Raw genomic sequence first — 12,881 nt, 5'->3', positions numbered from 1 at the left:
TGGTGGCCTTATGGCCAGCCAGCTCAGCAGTCCATGACGTCACTCTCGCACCAGGCAGAGGGGCCATCAGTGCCGAAGTATCGGTCCCCAAAGTTACCTGGAGGATGAGGGGACAGAGTGAGGCAGTGGCAGCACCAGCCCCATTGCAGTCCCCTCCCAGGGCTCCCTCAGTGCAGCCTCAGAGCCCCAACCAGGCAGCTGGGGTGAGGGACCAGAGCCCAGCCCTGCCTCTCCTGTCCTCACCGATGCCCGGGATGATGTGGAACTCCTCATTGATCCGCTTGTCCACAGCGGTGGTGATGATGTGGACACGGGGAAAGGCATAGGCCACGGAGTGCACCCCCATCTCCGCCATCAGCAGTGACAGCAGGAAGATCCTGTCCTCCTGCACGTCATGATCCTGCAGCACATGGAGCCGTGAGACCCAGTCAGCATGTCAATCCCACCCTGTGCTCTGCTGCCCCGTCCCCTCACCAGCAGGACGCGCACTGCCATCATGGCCGCGGCCCCTGTGGACACGGTGCTGTCCATGAGGATGACGTAGTCCTCACTGATCTCCTTGGGAAGGCGCAGGTAGTGGAGCTGTGAAATGAAGGAGAAGCGGTCACCCACCCACCGCATGGTGCCGGGGGGTCCATGCTGGAGCACGGGCACTGCTCACCTCGGGCTCCCCCGTGTCATGGTTGGTCTGGATGAGGATCTTGCCCAGGCGGATGTCCTTGCACACAGCAGTAAGGGCCTGCTCCATGGTCTCCCCTGCTCGCAGGATGGACACGCCTGTGATCTGGGGAAGAGATGAGAACACTTTTGCCTGGCACTGTGCAGGGGAAGCAGCCTCTCTGGTGAGCTCCCGAGGCTCCGGCGCTGCAGGAGAGGGAAGTAGCACATCTGCACAGGGACAGACCGTGAAGCCACCAGGTTTTCCCAGTCCATGCTGACCCAAGATGGGGCAGCCATGTGCTCATGGGGAAAAAGGGACCAGGACAATGTCTCACCCTCTGCCTGTGGAACCGCTTCCCTTCATACGTTGTCCCCTGAGGCGTCTCCACAGTGACCGACTACAGAAAGGAAGAAGAAGGGAGTGTGGTGGAAGCTGGGCCCTGCAAGGCCCAGGGGCTCAGGAGGGGGAGATGTGGCCCAGGAGCTCACCTTCAGTGGCAGGAAGGAGAGGGCATGTTCAATCAACAGCCGCATCAGGCGCTTGGAGTAGAAGATGAATTCATCCCTGGTTGTGTCCTTGTTCCTGTTGAGGGAAGATGCCTGCATGAGATGAAAGCAGAATCTCTGCTCCACCACATAGAATCATAGAATAGTTAGGGTTGGAAAGGACCTTAAGATCATCTAGTTCCAACCCCCCTGCCATGAGCAGGGACACCACACACGACACTATGTCATCCAAGGCTCTCTCAAGCCTGGCCTTAAACGCCTCCAGGGTTGGAGCATTCACAACTTCCTTGGGCAACCTATTCCAGTGCCTCACCACCCTCACTGTGAAGAACTTCCTCATCTCTAACCTAAAGTTCCCCTGTTTAAGTTTAAACCCATTACCCCTTGTCCTACCACTAGAGTCCCTAATGAAGAGTCCATGGCAAACAGTGCTCCAGAGGAAGGATGGTGCAAACAGAGAGCAGCCAGTGGGAACCTGGAAGCTCTCAGGAAGGAGACATGGTAATTACTGAGGAAGGAGATACAGTAATTACCGATGTTTCTGGGCTTGCTGGAGACCCATGGTGCTGTCTAGAAAGGACCATACAGTCAAAAATAGTGTTCGGTTCCTCTGGAAGTGGGATATAAAGCATACAGCAGATCATGCAGACTGGATGAAGTGAAAGGATGCCACATGATGCTGCTCAATCCTCTTTGGGACATGGGGGACAGTTCAGAGCTGACTACACACGGTGGGCTAGCTGGACTAGCAAAGGGAATGAAGCCAACAGCAAAAAGGAGGGATAAGTGAGCATAACATCAGCAGCCTGGTGTAAATGTACGCCCTGACCTGAGCAGAGATGAGGCAGGTGCTTGAGAGACAAGCACAGAGGCACCGCATTACTCGCTCTGAGCACAACCTCTAATTGCTGCTGAATCTCTGCTGGAGGATTTGCAAGGCTGGAGATTGAGGACATAATTGCTGACTATGTGGAAAGAGCCAGGAGAGAAACAGGGGACAACAGCAACACAATGTCAGGCAGCACCATCGGTTCCTGCGGCAACAGAGACGCAGGAACAAGCAGCAAGGGTTTGCATGGGCCCTGCCAGGGGAGCACAAGGCAGGACAGAAGCACCGCCAGGACAGACCACGGCACAGCAGCACAGCGGCTCCGGGAAAAACCTCTACACAGAAGCACCACAGCCAAGAGCATCTGGGTTAGCTGACACCAGTGATGGGAAAACACTTGATGTGTTCTCAACTCCTCTCCATTTCTGTGCCAAGTTAGAGATAAACTACTGCCAGGAACCAGACAGATTTTGAAATACCTGGCATTATCTCACCGCAACCCAGAAGTGCTGAGGGCAGCAAGAAATACAATAAATAAAAAGCAATAAAACCACAATGGGGCTGTAATTAAGAGGAAACCTTCCCTTCTCCCTCAGGAGGAGAAACCCAACTGTACATGCCCACACACTAGTTCCATTGCTGGGCAGAGGGGGAAGAGGCCAGCTTTTCCTATGGGCAGCATTTTGACCATCAGCACATATATGTGTTGTAGTTGAACTTGTTCACCACACAGAAGAAACCACTGCACAAAACCTTGCATTTCCTGCAACACATGGATCTCAAAGCACAGTAACACAAGTGTGTACAGAGCTCCACGTAATGACAGGCAGGACTGTCCCTGTCCTGTATTACGCGGGGTATTTCCAGGTGAATGGAACAGCTTCTCCACCAGCACTGTCAGGGTCAAGTGCCTGAAGGCAAAGTACCTACAGCAAGAAATCACTCGGCAGGAAAGGAGCAGAATCTGGGATTTGCTTGTTGTTTGATATGTGACCATAAAGACCCCACCAACATTCATATAAACCTCTCTCAGTTTGTGGCTGCTTTGACAAAAGAGTCAGTAGCAGGCTGTAACGTAAGGGGCATTTTAGTAGAGAACTCTAAGAACACGCTTCTGGCTCCCTGGCTGAACAACAACCAAGGGCAGACTGACAATGAAGGAGTGTCTTTAAGAAAACGCAGCTGAAATCTGTTTTCTCTTCTATGACCTGTGTCTAAAGCAGCACAGCCTGCGTATACCCCTGGTATGTTCTGGAGGATGTAAGGAACAAAGGAACCCTACAGACATTTGCCAGTTTCCAGATAGAAGAGGTGGATCTGGCAACAGACCAAAAGCAGCAGAAGGATATTGAATATTTTTACTCTGTATTTTAAAATATCATCTGCCACTTCTCACATCTCTCCACAATGACGGACAGCCCAGCCAACAGTGCTCAGAAAGATAAACAGTCACAACTATCTGAGATATTTCTGAAGCCACCTGGGTAACCCACTCCTGAGAGCTCTGCAATGACCAGAAAACCCAACGTGGACATTCCCAACAAGCCTGGGGACAGCAAGGCACTGCTGAGAAGTTGTAAAATCAGCTCTGGCCTGGAAGAAACAGGTGTCAGGCCTACAGCTCCTCAGCGTGGGTTGTCAGCATGTGTGCTCCCCACACATGGGCTTCACCCACGTGCTCACCCACAGCAGCTCTGGAAGCACCACGGAGCTCCAGGAACAGAGCCTGCAGCAGCCCTGCCTCCACAGGCAGTCACTCCTGACAAGCCCCACACCAGCCATGGGGCTGCTCTGCCATGGACAGGGGCAGTTGGATGCCCCAACCAGCCCGACCTGCATGGGACAGGCCCATTGGTGCTCCCACAGAGGCAGAATCCTCCACAGCCTCCACAAGGCATCCTGATGATCATAGAATCATAGAACTAACCAGATTAGAAAACATCTTTAATCTCAAGTGAACCATTACCCCAGCACTGCCAATTCTACTACTAAACCATGTCACTCATGTATGTGCTTTCTGAACACTTCCAGGGATGGTGATTTGACCACCGCCCTGGGCAGCCTGTTCCAATGCCTGACTGTCCTTTCAGTGAAGAAATCTTTCCCAATATCAAGTCTAAACCTCCCCTGGTGCAACTTGAGGCCATTTCCTCTGTCCTATCACTTGTTACTTGGGAGACCAGTCACCACTAATCTCCATCCTCCTTTCAAGTAGTTGTAGAGAGTGATAACGGAGGATGTATCCATCAGGGATGGAGGACCAGCCTCGGTCCCTGTGCCGCGAAGGCCCCAGTGTGCCTCCCTTTTTGTGCAGTGATAAAGACAACCAAGGAACTTCTCTGGACCCAGGGACAAGCAACTGCCAATTATGCAAGGGGAAGGGGTGCTTCAAGGGAGGACAGCCCTAACATTCTTTGGCAACAGTGGAAGACCCTCCCTACAGTGGTCAGAGAATGGGATCGCTACAGCAGTGCCTCTGTGCCAAGAGTGCTCCCAAAGGGACACCAGACCTGCTCACCCCACTGCCTCACAGCACCTTCCTGCCATCACCCAGGCAAAGCCCAAGAGCACACACTGCTTCAGGTGCTGCCCAGCCCCTCAATGGAGGGTGCAGCCAAACCACACACAGCATGTACAACCCAGCGAGCTGGGAATCCACAGCAAGGCACAGCAGCCAGCAGCTCCCTAGGATCCCAGTCTTCCCTGTAGGAGACAGGAGAAAAGCATTGGGTGGCCTGACAGGGACCAGCAAGCATCTGTCTTGGAGCCTGAACACAGCATTGGCTTAGCTCATGAACAGGAGCATCTGTAGCTGAAAGTCAGCCGTAACACTCAGGCCCCCAGGAAACCTGAGCATAGACAGGTTTCACATCTGAACCACCTTCTGTGGTGCTGGCAACTTCCTGGCATGCAGGAAACGCCTCACTCTGCCCCTCACTGAAGCACCAACAACATCACATTTCTCAAGGGCAGCTCCAGCACAGGATGACGTGTCCTGCTGGAGCACAAAGTCCAAAGGCTCAGGCCAGACCAAACTTGCTGAGAGGTGGGTGACCCACACCACGCACAGGCTGTGCTGCAGGGGATGGATGTCCTGGAGCCTTTCCATGAGCATGTGGGTACCAAGATACAAGCGATGGAAAGGAAATGCCATTCTCCTGAGGCAAAGAGAGTGCAAGATGCTTGAGAGATGTTCAGGTGCAGAAAGGACTGTTTGGGTGAAACAGAGTCCTGATGGGTGGCACAAAATGCTCCAATTGACTCTGGTGATCTGGACCAGATACCAAAACATCTTGTAAGTTGGAAGATATAACTCATAGCATTATTACACTGTCCATTCTATTCTATAGGTACATTGGTGACAAAAGGAAGACAAGGGAAAATGTGGGCCCTCTCCAGAAGGAAACAGGAGACCTGGTTACCCAGGACATGGAGAAGGCTGAGATACTCAATGAGTTTTTTTGCCTCAGTCTTCATCAGTAAGAGCTCCACACCACCCAAGATGAAGAAGGCAAAGGCAGGGACTGGGAGAATTAACTGCCTGCTATAGGAGATGATCAGGCTCAAGGTCACCTAAGGAGCACAAGTCCGTGGCACTGGATAAGATGAATCCATGAGTCCCAAGGCAACTGGCAGATGAAGTTGCCAAGCCATTATTTATCATATTTGAGAACTTATGGCAGTCCAGTGAAGTTCCCACTGACTGGAAAAGGGGAAATCTAACCCCCATTTTTAGAAAGGGAAAAAAGGAAGATCCAAGGTCAGTCTCACCTTAGTGCCTGGCAAGATCATGGAGCAGATCCTCCTGGAAACTGTGCTAGGGCACATGGACAATAAGGGGGTGATTTGAGACAGGCAAGATGGTTTGAGTAACGGCAAATCATGCCTGATGTATTTGGTGGCCTTCTATGATGGGGCTTATCCAGTGTTGCTGGATAAGGGAAGAGCAACTGACACCATCTACCTGCAGTTGTGCAAGACATCTGACACTGTCCCACACAACATCCTTGTCTATGAACTGCTGAGGCATAAATTTGATGGATAGACCATTTGGTGGATAAGGAATTGTCTAGATGGTTGCACCCAAAGAGTTGAGGTCAACAGCTCAATGTTCAAGTGGAGACCAATGAAAAGTGGTGTTCCTCAGGGTCAGTACTGGGACCAGTGTTGTTTAACATCTTTGTTAGCGACACGGGCAGTGGGATCAAGCACACCCTCAGCAAGTTTGCTGATGACACTGAGCTGTGTGGTGCAGTCGACACGCTGGAGGGAAGGAATGCCATCCAGAGGGACCTGGACAGGCTGGAGAGGTGGGACAGTGCAAACCTTGTGAAGGTCAACAAGGCCAAATGCAAGGTCCTACACCTTGGTCAAGGCAGTCCCAAGCACAAATACCAGCTGGAGGAGACTGGATTGAAAGCAGCCTTGAGGACAAGGACTTGGGGGTGTTGGCTGATCAGAAGCTCAACATGACCCATCAGTGTGTGCTTGAGCCTAGAAACCAACCGTGTCCTGGGCTGCATCACCTGGGCTTCCAGCGTGACCAGCAGGTCAAGGGAGGGGATTCTCCCCCTCTGCTCCGCTCTGGTGAGACCCCCCTTGCAGTCCTGTGTCCAGTTCTGTGGGCAACAACACAAGAGGTATGTGGAGCTGTTGGAGTGAGTCCAGAGGAGGCCATGAAGATGCTCCGAGGGCTGGAGCAGCTCTGCTCTGAAGACCAGCTGAGAGACCTGGGCTGGTTCACCCTGGAGAAAAGAAGGCTCAGGGGAGACCTTAGAGCAGCTTCCAGTGCCCAAAGGGGCTGTCAAGAAAGCTGGAGAGAGACTTTTGACAAGGGCCTGTAGGGACAAGACAAGGGGGAATGGCTTTAACCTGATAGAGGGGAGATTAAGACGAGATCCTAGGAAGAAATTCTTACTATGAGGGTGGTGAGGCCCTGGCACAGGTTGCCCAGAGAAGCTCGGGCTGCCCCATCCCTGGCAGTGTTCAAGGCCAGGTTCAACGGGGCCTGGAGCAACCTGGTCTAGTGGAAGGTGTCCCTGTCCGTGGCAGGTGTTGGATCCAGATGAGCTTTAAGGTCTCTTCCAGCCAAACTGTTCTGTCATTTTATGATACTCAGACTGATCATGAATAAAGTAATTCAGCTGTTCTAGTGTAGGACTATGTTTTGGTTCCTGCCTCTCTAGGATAAGAGAAAATTGCTCTGGAAACCACTTCTCCCTGCTTGGGAACCACTTCTCCCTGAGATGCCAAGCCTGAATTTGCCATGACTATACTCAACGAGATGCTCATCTGCTGCCACAACATAATCTTCCAGGAGGGCCCTCAGAGACAGAAGGCTGAATCACAGAAGAGCCTCCAGTGTTGAACAACAGGGAAACCACGATGGCTGGCAGCAGCATGGCAAGCCAAGATCAACAGGCTGCATCCAAGGGAGCTGCACTGGGGAAGACAGGATGGAAGAAAGGAGCCTGGAGGGAAATCCTGGTTCACAGTTCCCTGGCACATCCATAGATGCCAGGTTTGGTGTGCCAAGGCACTCCAAAAGGCAGTACCGGTGGGAACACCAGCACCCCAGAAGGGTTCCCACTGTGGAAGGGGGCTGATGGCACCGCAGCAACTGGAATGAAGATGACATCAGATTTGCCAAGGGACAGTAACGTCACGCACAGAGGTGTGGGAAGCTTGGCAAAAGCTGTGCATTTGATCCCCTGCCAGTCTGGACCTCTCCAGGGAGCATAGGAGAACCTCAGTGGGCAGGAAGCAGTGCCTCTGGAGCAGAGGGAAGCCCAGAGGATCACATGTGAAAACCATTAACAGCCCCACACCACGCTGAAGTCATGCAGAACCAAGTGAGCACTGCCAAGTATCACCTACAAGCACCAGGCACACAAGCTGCCTTGCTGTCACCAAATACAGGAGTGAGTTCCTTAGCTTAGAGATCTTGGTAACAGCACTTCCTCAGCTTCCCCTGCTTTCTTGGGCTGCAGCAGGATTTGAGGGGGTGGCTGACAGGCCAAGTCAACGCCCCTCATAAGCATGGTTATTTTTCATTTACCATCTGGAAAAGGCAAAGTCCGCCTTCTGCCGCACACACCGACCAGCTCCAGGAGCTCAGCTCCAGTATAGTAACTCGAGATCAGCAGTGCTGCTGGACTCTGACCACAGCCCGCATGGGTTTGGTTTCCTCCCTCCCAGGGCAGCTGAACAAACTCCTAAATCCAAGCAGATTGTGGCATAAAGGCAGAGGCATGACACACCGCTCCCAGCAAGACAAAGGAACACAGACTTCAAGGAGGAAGAGGGGAACAGCAGCTACAGGTGAGAGAGGATCCAATGCCTGTCCATGGTGCTGTCCCTTCTGGACATGGGCTGGTTCAACTTGGCCTGTGGCACTGCTCACACTCCTCTGAGAGAGCACACACCAGTGTCATGCTGTTGGCTCTCCCGGGGGAACAGGAGGAGCCATAGGTAAAAAGTCCCTGCCAGAGTCTATGAGCAGGAAGGCTAGAGATGGGCAGGCTGCTGCACAAAGGCTGGCATTCTTCTCACCCTGCATGACCCCAGGAAAGGGAAACTGCTCCTTTGCAAGCAAACAACATTCAGCCCCTGGAGGTGCTGTTCCCCAAGATCTCCCTTCCACTTTCATCTACCATTGAGTGCAGCCAGCGGATGAGCTAGACAAATTGGCTCAGGCCATGAGGAAGCTGATGACACAGCAGTGCAAGATGACGCTGGAGGGACAGAGTCATATCTGCTCCAAAGTTCCTGTAGTGACCTGAACTCAGAGCTACTAGAAGTGCACAGCCTAGTGGGGAGACATATGGCCTTCAGACACTGCTACAGGCCTCTGCCTAGTGAGCATAAGGTGCCACATCACCAGGTTTTTACTGCTGTGAATGGCCCTTGGAGTCTGTGCTGCCACAGGGAGGAGTCACAGGAGGAGCCTGGAGAAGGAACATCTTGCTTCCTACCAGGAGGGGCACCGCCTGCATGTAGTCACATGTTTACATTCTCCAAACCAACACAGGGGTGCTGGTAGCCAGCCACAGTGTGAGCAGGTACAGGAGAGTCCTGCTGAGCTCAGCATCCCCTTCCTGGTTTACAGGCCAAGCAAGGAAACACACACAGAGGCTTTAAGCTTCTCCAACCACAGTAACGAGGGTTACTGGGGTCTTTAGTGGTCCCATGGGATTCAGCTCCTGACCCTACACTAGTGCTACTGTCAACTAGAAAAAAGGAGCATTGGTGAGGAATGAAAAGATCAAGTCATGGAAGCAGCAGCCTGGGCGCCTTCTGTAAAGCTGGCTCTAAATCCAAGTGCCTCCGGAGAGGGGCAGTGAGGGCACCTCACCCCGTGTCACCAGCTACTATGCCTGTGCTCCAGCTAGCAAAGAACCAGTCTCCTCCCATCATAAGAAAAGCCTGCCCATAGCTCTAAAGTCACCCCAGAGCAGACATGCCGAGGGTTTGTTGCCAAAAAACTGTCTGTAGGGTGGAGTCAGCTCTGTTCAGTCCTGCTGCTCCTCCCAAGAAAACTCCTATGTCTGAAGCCCTTAAGGCAGATGAGGGAAAACTGACACCAGGTTTTGTAGCGTTATCCTACAGAACAGCCTTTCTGCAGAAAGGGAACCCCAAAGGAGGCAGGGACCTACCTGATGATGGTGTGCATGCCTCGCACCTGCGGAGTGTTCTCCAGGACACTCAGCGTCTTTGGCAGAGGCTGCCCTTGGTGGGCAGAGGCCAGAGCTGCCCTGCAACGAGGCAGCAGTGATTAGAGCTGCACAGCACAGGCACACAGAGCCACCGTGCTGGACCCACCCCAGAGTGGGACATGGTCCCTGATCAAAGGAAGGCTCCTCCCACAGAACCTACAGCACAGGCTGGACACCAGAAAGTGCTTTGGTCTTCCTGCCTTGATCCCCAGGAAAGCCCCAAGTCTGGTACAAGGTATGAGATCCCAAAGCAGTACCAACCCATAGAAGTGGGGCAAACCTGCCCTGACCACGTATCCAGCTGTCAGCAGCCCACGTACACATGAGCCTCTACACCAGCACCCAGGGAGCAGGAGCAGCACCTCTGCATGCGAAGACCTTGCTATGTACCCTGGGACTGGGCTGCCCATGTTACAGTGAGCTACAAGGACTGTCCCTTTAAGGCGACGTGAAGTCCCAGAGAACAGGGACTGTTCAGGGCCCTTCTGCCATAGAAGGGAGCAGCCTGGGACAATTCAACAAGTAGAACAGGAGCTGTGCTCCAGAAAGGGATGGGAACAAGGCAGGGCATTGGTCACATGAGTCAAGCATAGCTGCTGTGGGGCAGGTCACACAGGAGCTTGCAGCCACAGCGTGATGACCCCCAAGAAGCTGCATGTGGGGCAGCCACCTAGGCAGTTGAGGAAGAGCAGCTATGCTCAGACACCTCAGCAAAGCTTTGGCCAGCAGGGACAAGAAAAGGCAGGACTCAGGGAAGAGCTGGTGCTGGTGGCCCTCCACCCCCCAGCCCAGGAACCAGCCCCTCTGTGGCTGGCAGGGTCTCTACGTACCTGACAGTGATCTCACGCTGGGTGGTGGAGCAGAGTCATCCAATGCGGCAAGAGGGGAAGGAAAGGGAACACAGTCACTGCACCAGGCACAACCACCCACAGCAGCCCTGGCCCAGTTCCCACCCCTTTTCCTGGGGTTAAACCCAGAGCATGAAAACCACAGCTAGGGAGGCAAGGGCAGACTGACGAGGCACAGCCAGAATGAGCAGGGTGGGGAGAGCTGAGATCAGAAGAGCTCTCCAGGACAACAGCATGTGAATGAGACCAGGCCAGACTGCAAGTGCCAGGCATCACTGCACCCAGACCTATCCCAGTTTCCCCAGCCCCTGTGTCACAGCTCTGTCTGCCTCAAGACCTTTTTTAGAGAGGTGACACCGAGCCCCTCTGCACGCTCCAGGAGCACAGGGCTGTGTGCAGAATCCTCCTCCTCACCTGCACTAGCAGTAATCAAACAGCCCAGAGCTCACCTTCTCCAGCTGGCTGTGCACATGCTGCACAATGAGGTCCAGGGCCACAAAGTTTTCCCCACCTGACAGGAGAGATGAGAAGTTGGGTCAGAGGCACACTAACCCAACGTCATCCTAGGACACCTGCTGCCGGAGCAGGGGTCAGGTCTGGCAAATGCAGCAGTCTCACCCCTGGGCACCACGATGTCGGCAACCTGCACAGTGGGCTCAATGTACTGCTCAAAGGATGGCTTCACAAACTTGTTGTATTGCTTGATGACACCCGCGACATCGCGACCACGTTCCATGATGTCGCGTTGCAGCCGCCGCACCAGCCGTATGTCAGAGTCCGTGTCCACAAACACTTTCATGTCCAGAAGCTGGAAAACTGGGAAGAGTGAGCACCCCTTATGCAGCCCCCCACCAGACCTGCCTCATTCCCCATCCACAGCTCAGCCAGGTCTGACCCCCATGGTGAGGACACCCTGTGCTGCCTCCCCTGAAGCCTTGGACGTGGAGGGGCTCTGCCAGCAAGTGGGGTGTGACCTCCCCCTTGGCAGCCCCCAGCCACCACCCTGACTCAGCAGCACCAAAGGCCAGGCCAGGCCAGCACCCATCCCACTGCAGCACACCACTGCACGTCTCCTGCCATGCCACAGACCAAGATGGGCCACCAGCCACATCAGGCAGCGAGCAATACCTTCAGCAGCTCCTTGTTCGCAAAAGCCAGAATCCCTTCAAAGACGATGACGTTGGCCCCATACACTGTTTTCTGTGGGCAGATAAGAGCTGTGCTTGCCCTCCTCACACACGCTGCAACGAGGCCAGCGCTTGGCACAGACAGCACAGTTACAGAATGGTTTGGGTGGGAAGCATTCCAACCCCCTGCCACGGACGGACAGGGACACCTTCCACTAGACCAGGGTGCCCAAAGCCTCGTCCAACCTGGCCTTGAACACTGCTAGGGATGGGGCAGCCCCAGTTTCTCTGGGCAACCTGTGCCAGGGCCTCAGCACCCTCACAGGGAAGAATTTATTTTCTTCCTTATATCTCATCTAAGTCTACCCTCTGTCAGTTTAAAGCCCTCAGCCCCTGACCCATGCTGGGCTCTTGCCACCTGTGGGCAGCAATCCTCATAACCATTCTGCACCACTCAACCTTTAAGGGCCCTTATTCTGATCCACACACTTGATATCTTGGCCCTGCACTGACACAGAGCCTTGTTCCAGAGCCCCAAACCTCTGCCTTCCCCTCCAGCTCCTTCCTTCCCTGCACCCCATGCTTCCCACTACAACCTCTCCCTGAACCCTGCACTCGCCCCCATTTCCATATCCATCTCCACATCTCTGTGCCCCCTCCCTGCCCCCACACATCAAATCCCCAGAATTACACACACACCTGTGATGCCTGGAACCCCTCCCTCCCTTTGCTCTCCCAGGCCCCACAGCCCCTGCACTCCCTACCCCTGCCCACAGACATCCCCCTTTCCCAGGGCTCACCCAGCCAGCCCTTCCAGTGCCCATCCCAGCTCCCCCGTGGCACCCACCCACTCCCGGCGGCGGCTGTGCGTTGTGAAGTCATACACCGGCACCTTCACGCTCTTGCCCTTCTTGAGCTTGCGGAGGACACTGACGAGCAGCTCAAAGTCGAAGGCGTCAGGGTGGTCGAAGTTGTAGTCTTTTTTTTTGCCAGCCCCTGCACGCTCCGTCACCCACTCAGTGCCATGCCAGAGCCCCCGGATCCCATCACTGCCATGCCAGACCCCCGGATGTGCTGGCACTGCCTGCAGCTCTGTGCTGCCCTGATCCCAGCCCTCACCTTGTAGAAGGAGTCCATGGAGAGCAGCACGACCCAGGGCACATCCAGCGCCTCGATGATCCGTGTTGCCACTGTG

At 54.1% G+C, this 12,881-nt stretch overlaps 1 protein-coding gene across 1 annotated transcript; it reads right to left on the bottom strand.

Moving 5' to 3' along the window:
• Positions 1-23: 23 nt before the first annotated feature.
• Positions 24-12,877, bottom strand: LOC104404488 (uridine-cytidine kinase-like 1; the record flags this gene model as incomplete). Its single annotated transcript, XM_010012925.1, has 13 exons — positions 24-97; positions 244-400; positions 475-582; positions 662-784; positions 996-1,058; positions 1,150-1,243; positions 9,652-9,750; positions 10,542-10,558; positions 11,009-11,070; positions 11,178-11,367; positions 11,688-11,759; positions 12,534-12,701; positions 12,806-12,877. Coding segments are annotated over 13 exons (1,299 nt in total), but the record flags the coding sequence as incomplete, so codon positions are not given.
• Between the last annotated feature and the right edge of the window lie 4 nt (positions 12,878-12,881).

Source organism: Nestor notabilis, unplaced genomic scaffold (genome assembly GCF_000696875.1).
Source record: "Nestor notabilis isolate BGI_N333 unplaced genomic scaffold, ASM69687v1 scaffold10904, whole genome shotgun sequence".
Lineage (NCBI taxonomy): Eukaryota > Metazoa > Chordata > Aves > Psittaciformes > Psittacidae > Nestor > Nestor notabilis.
This window is presented reverse-complemented; position numbering and strand designations above follow the sequence as displayed.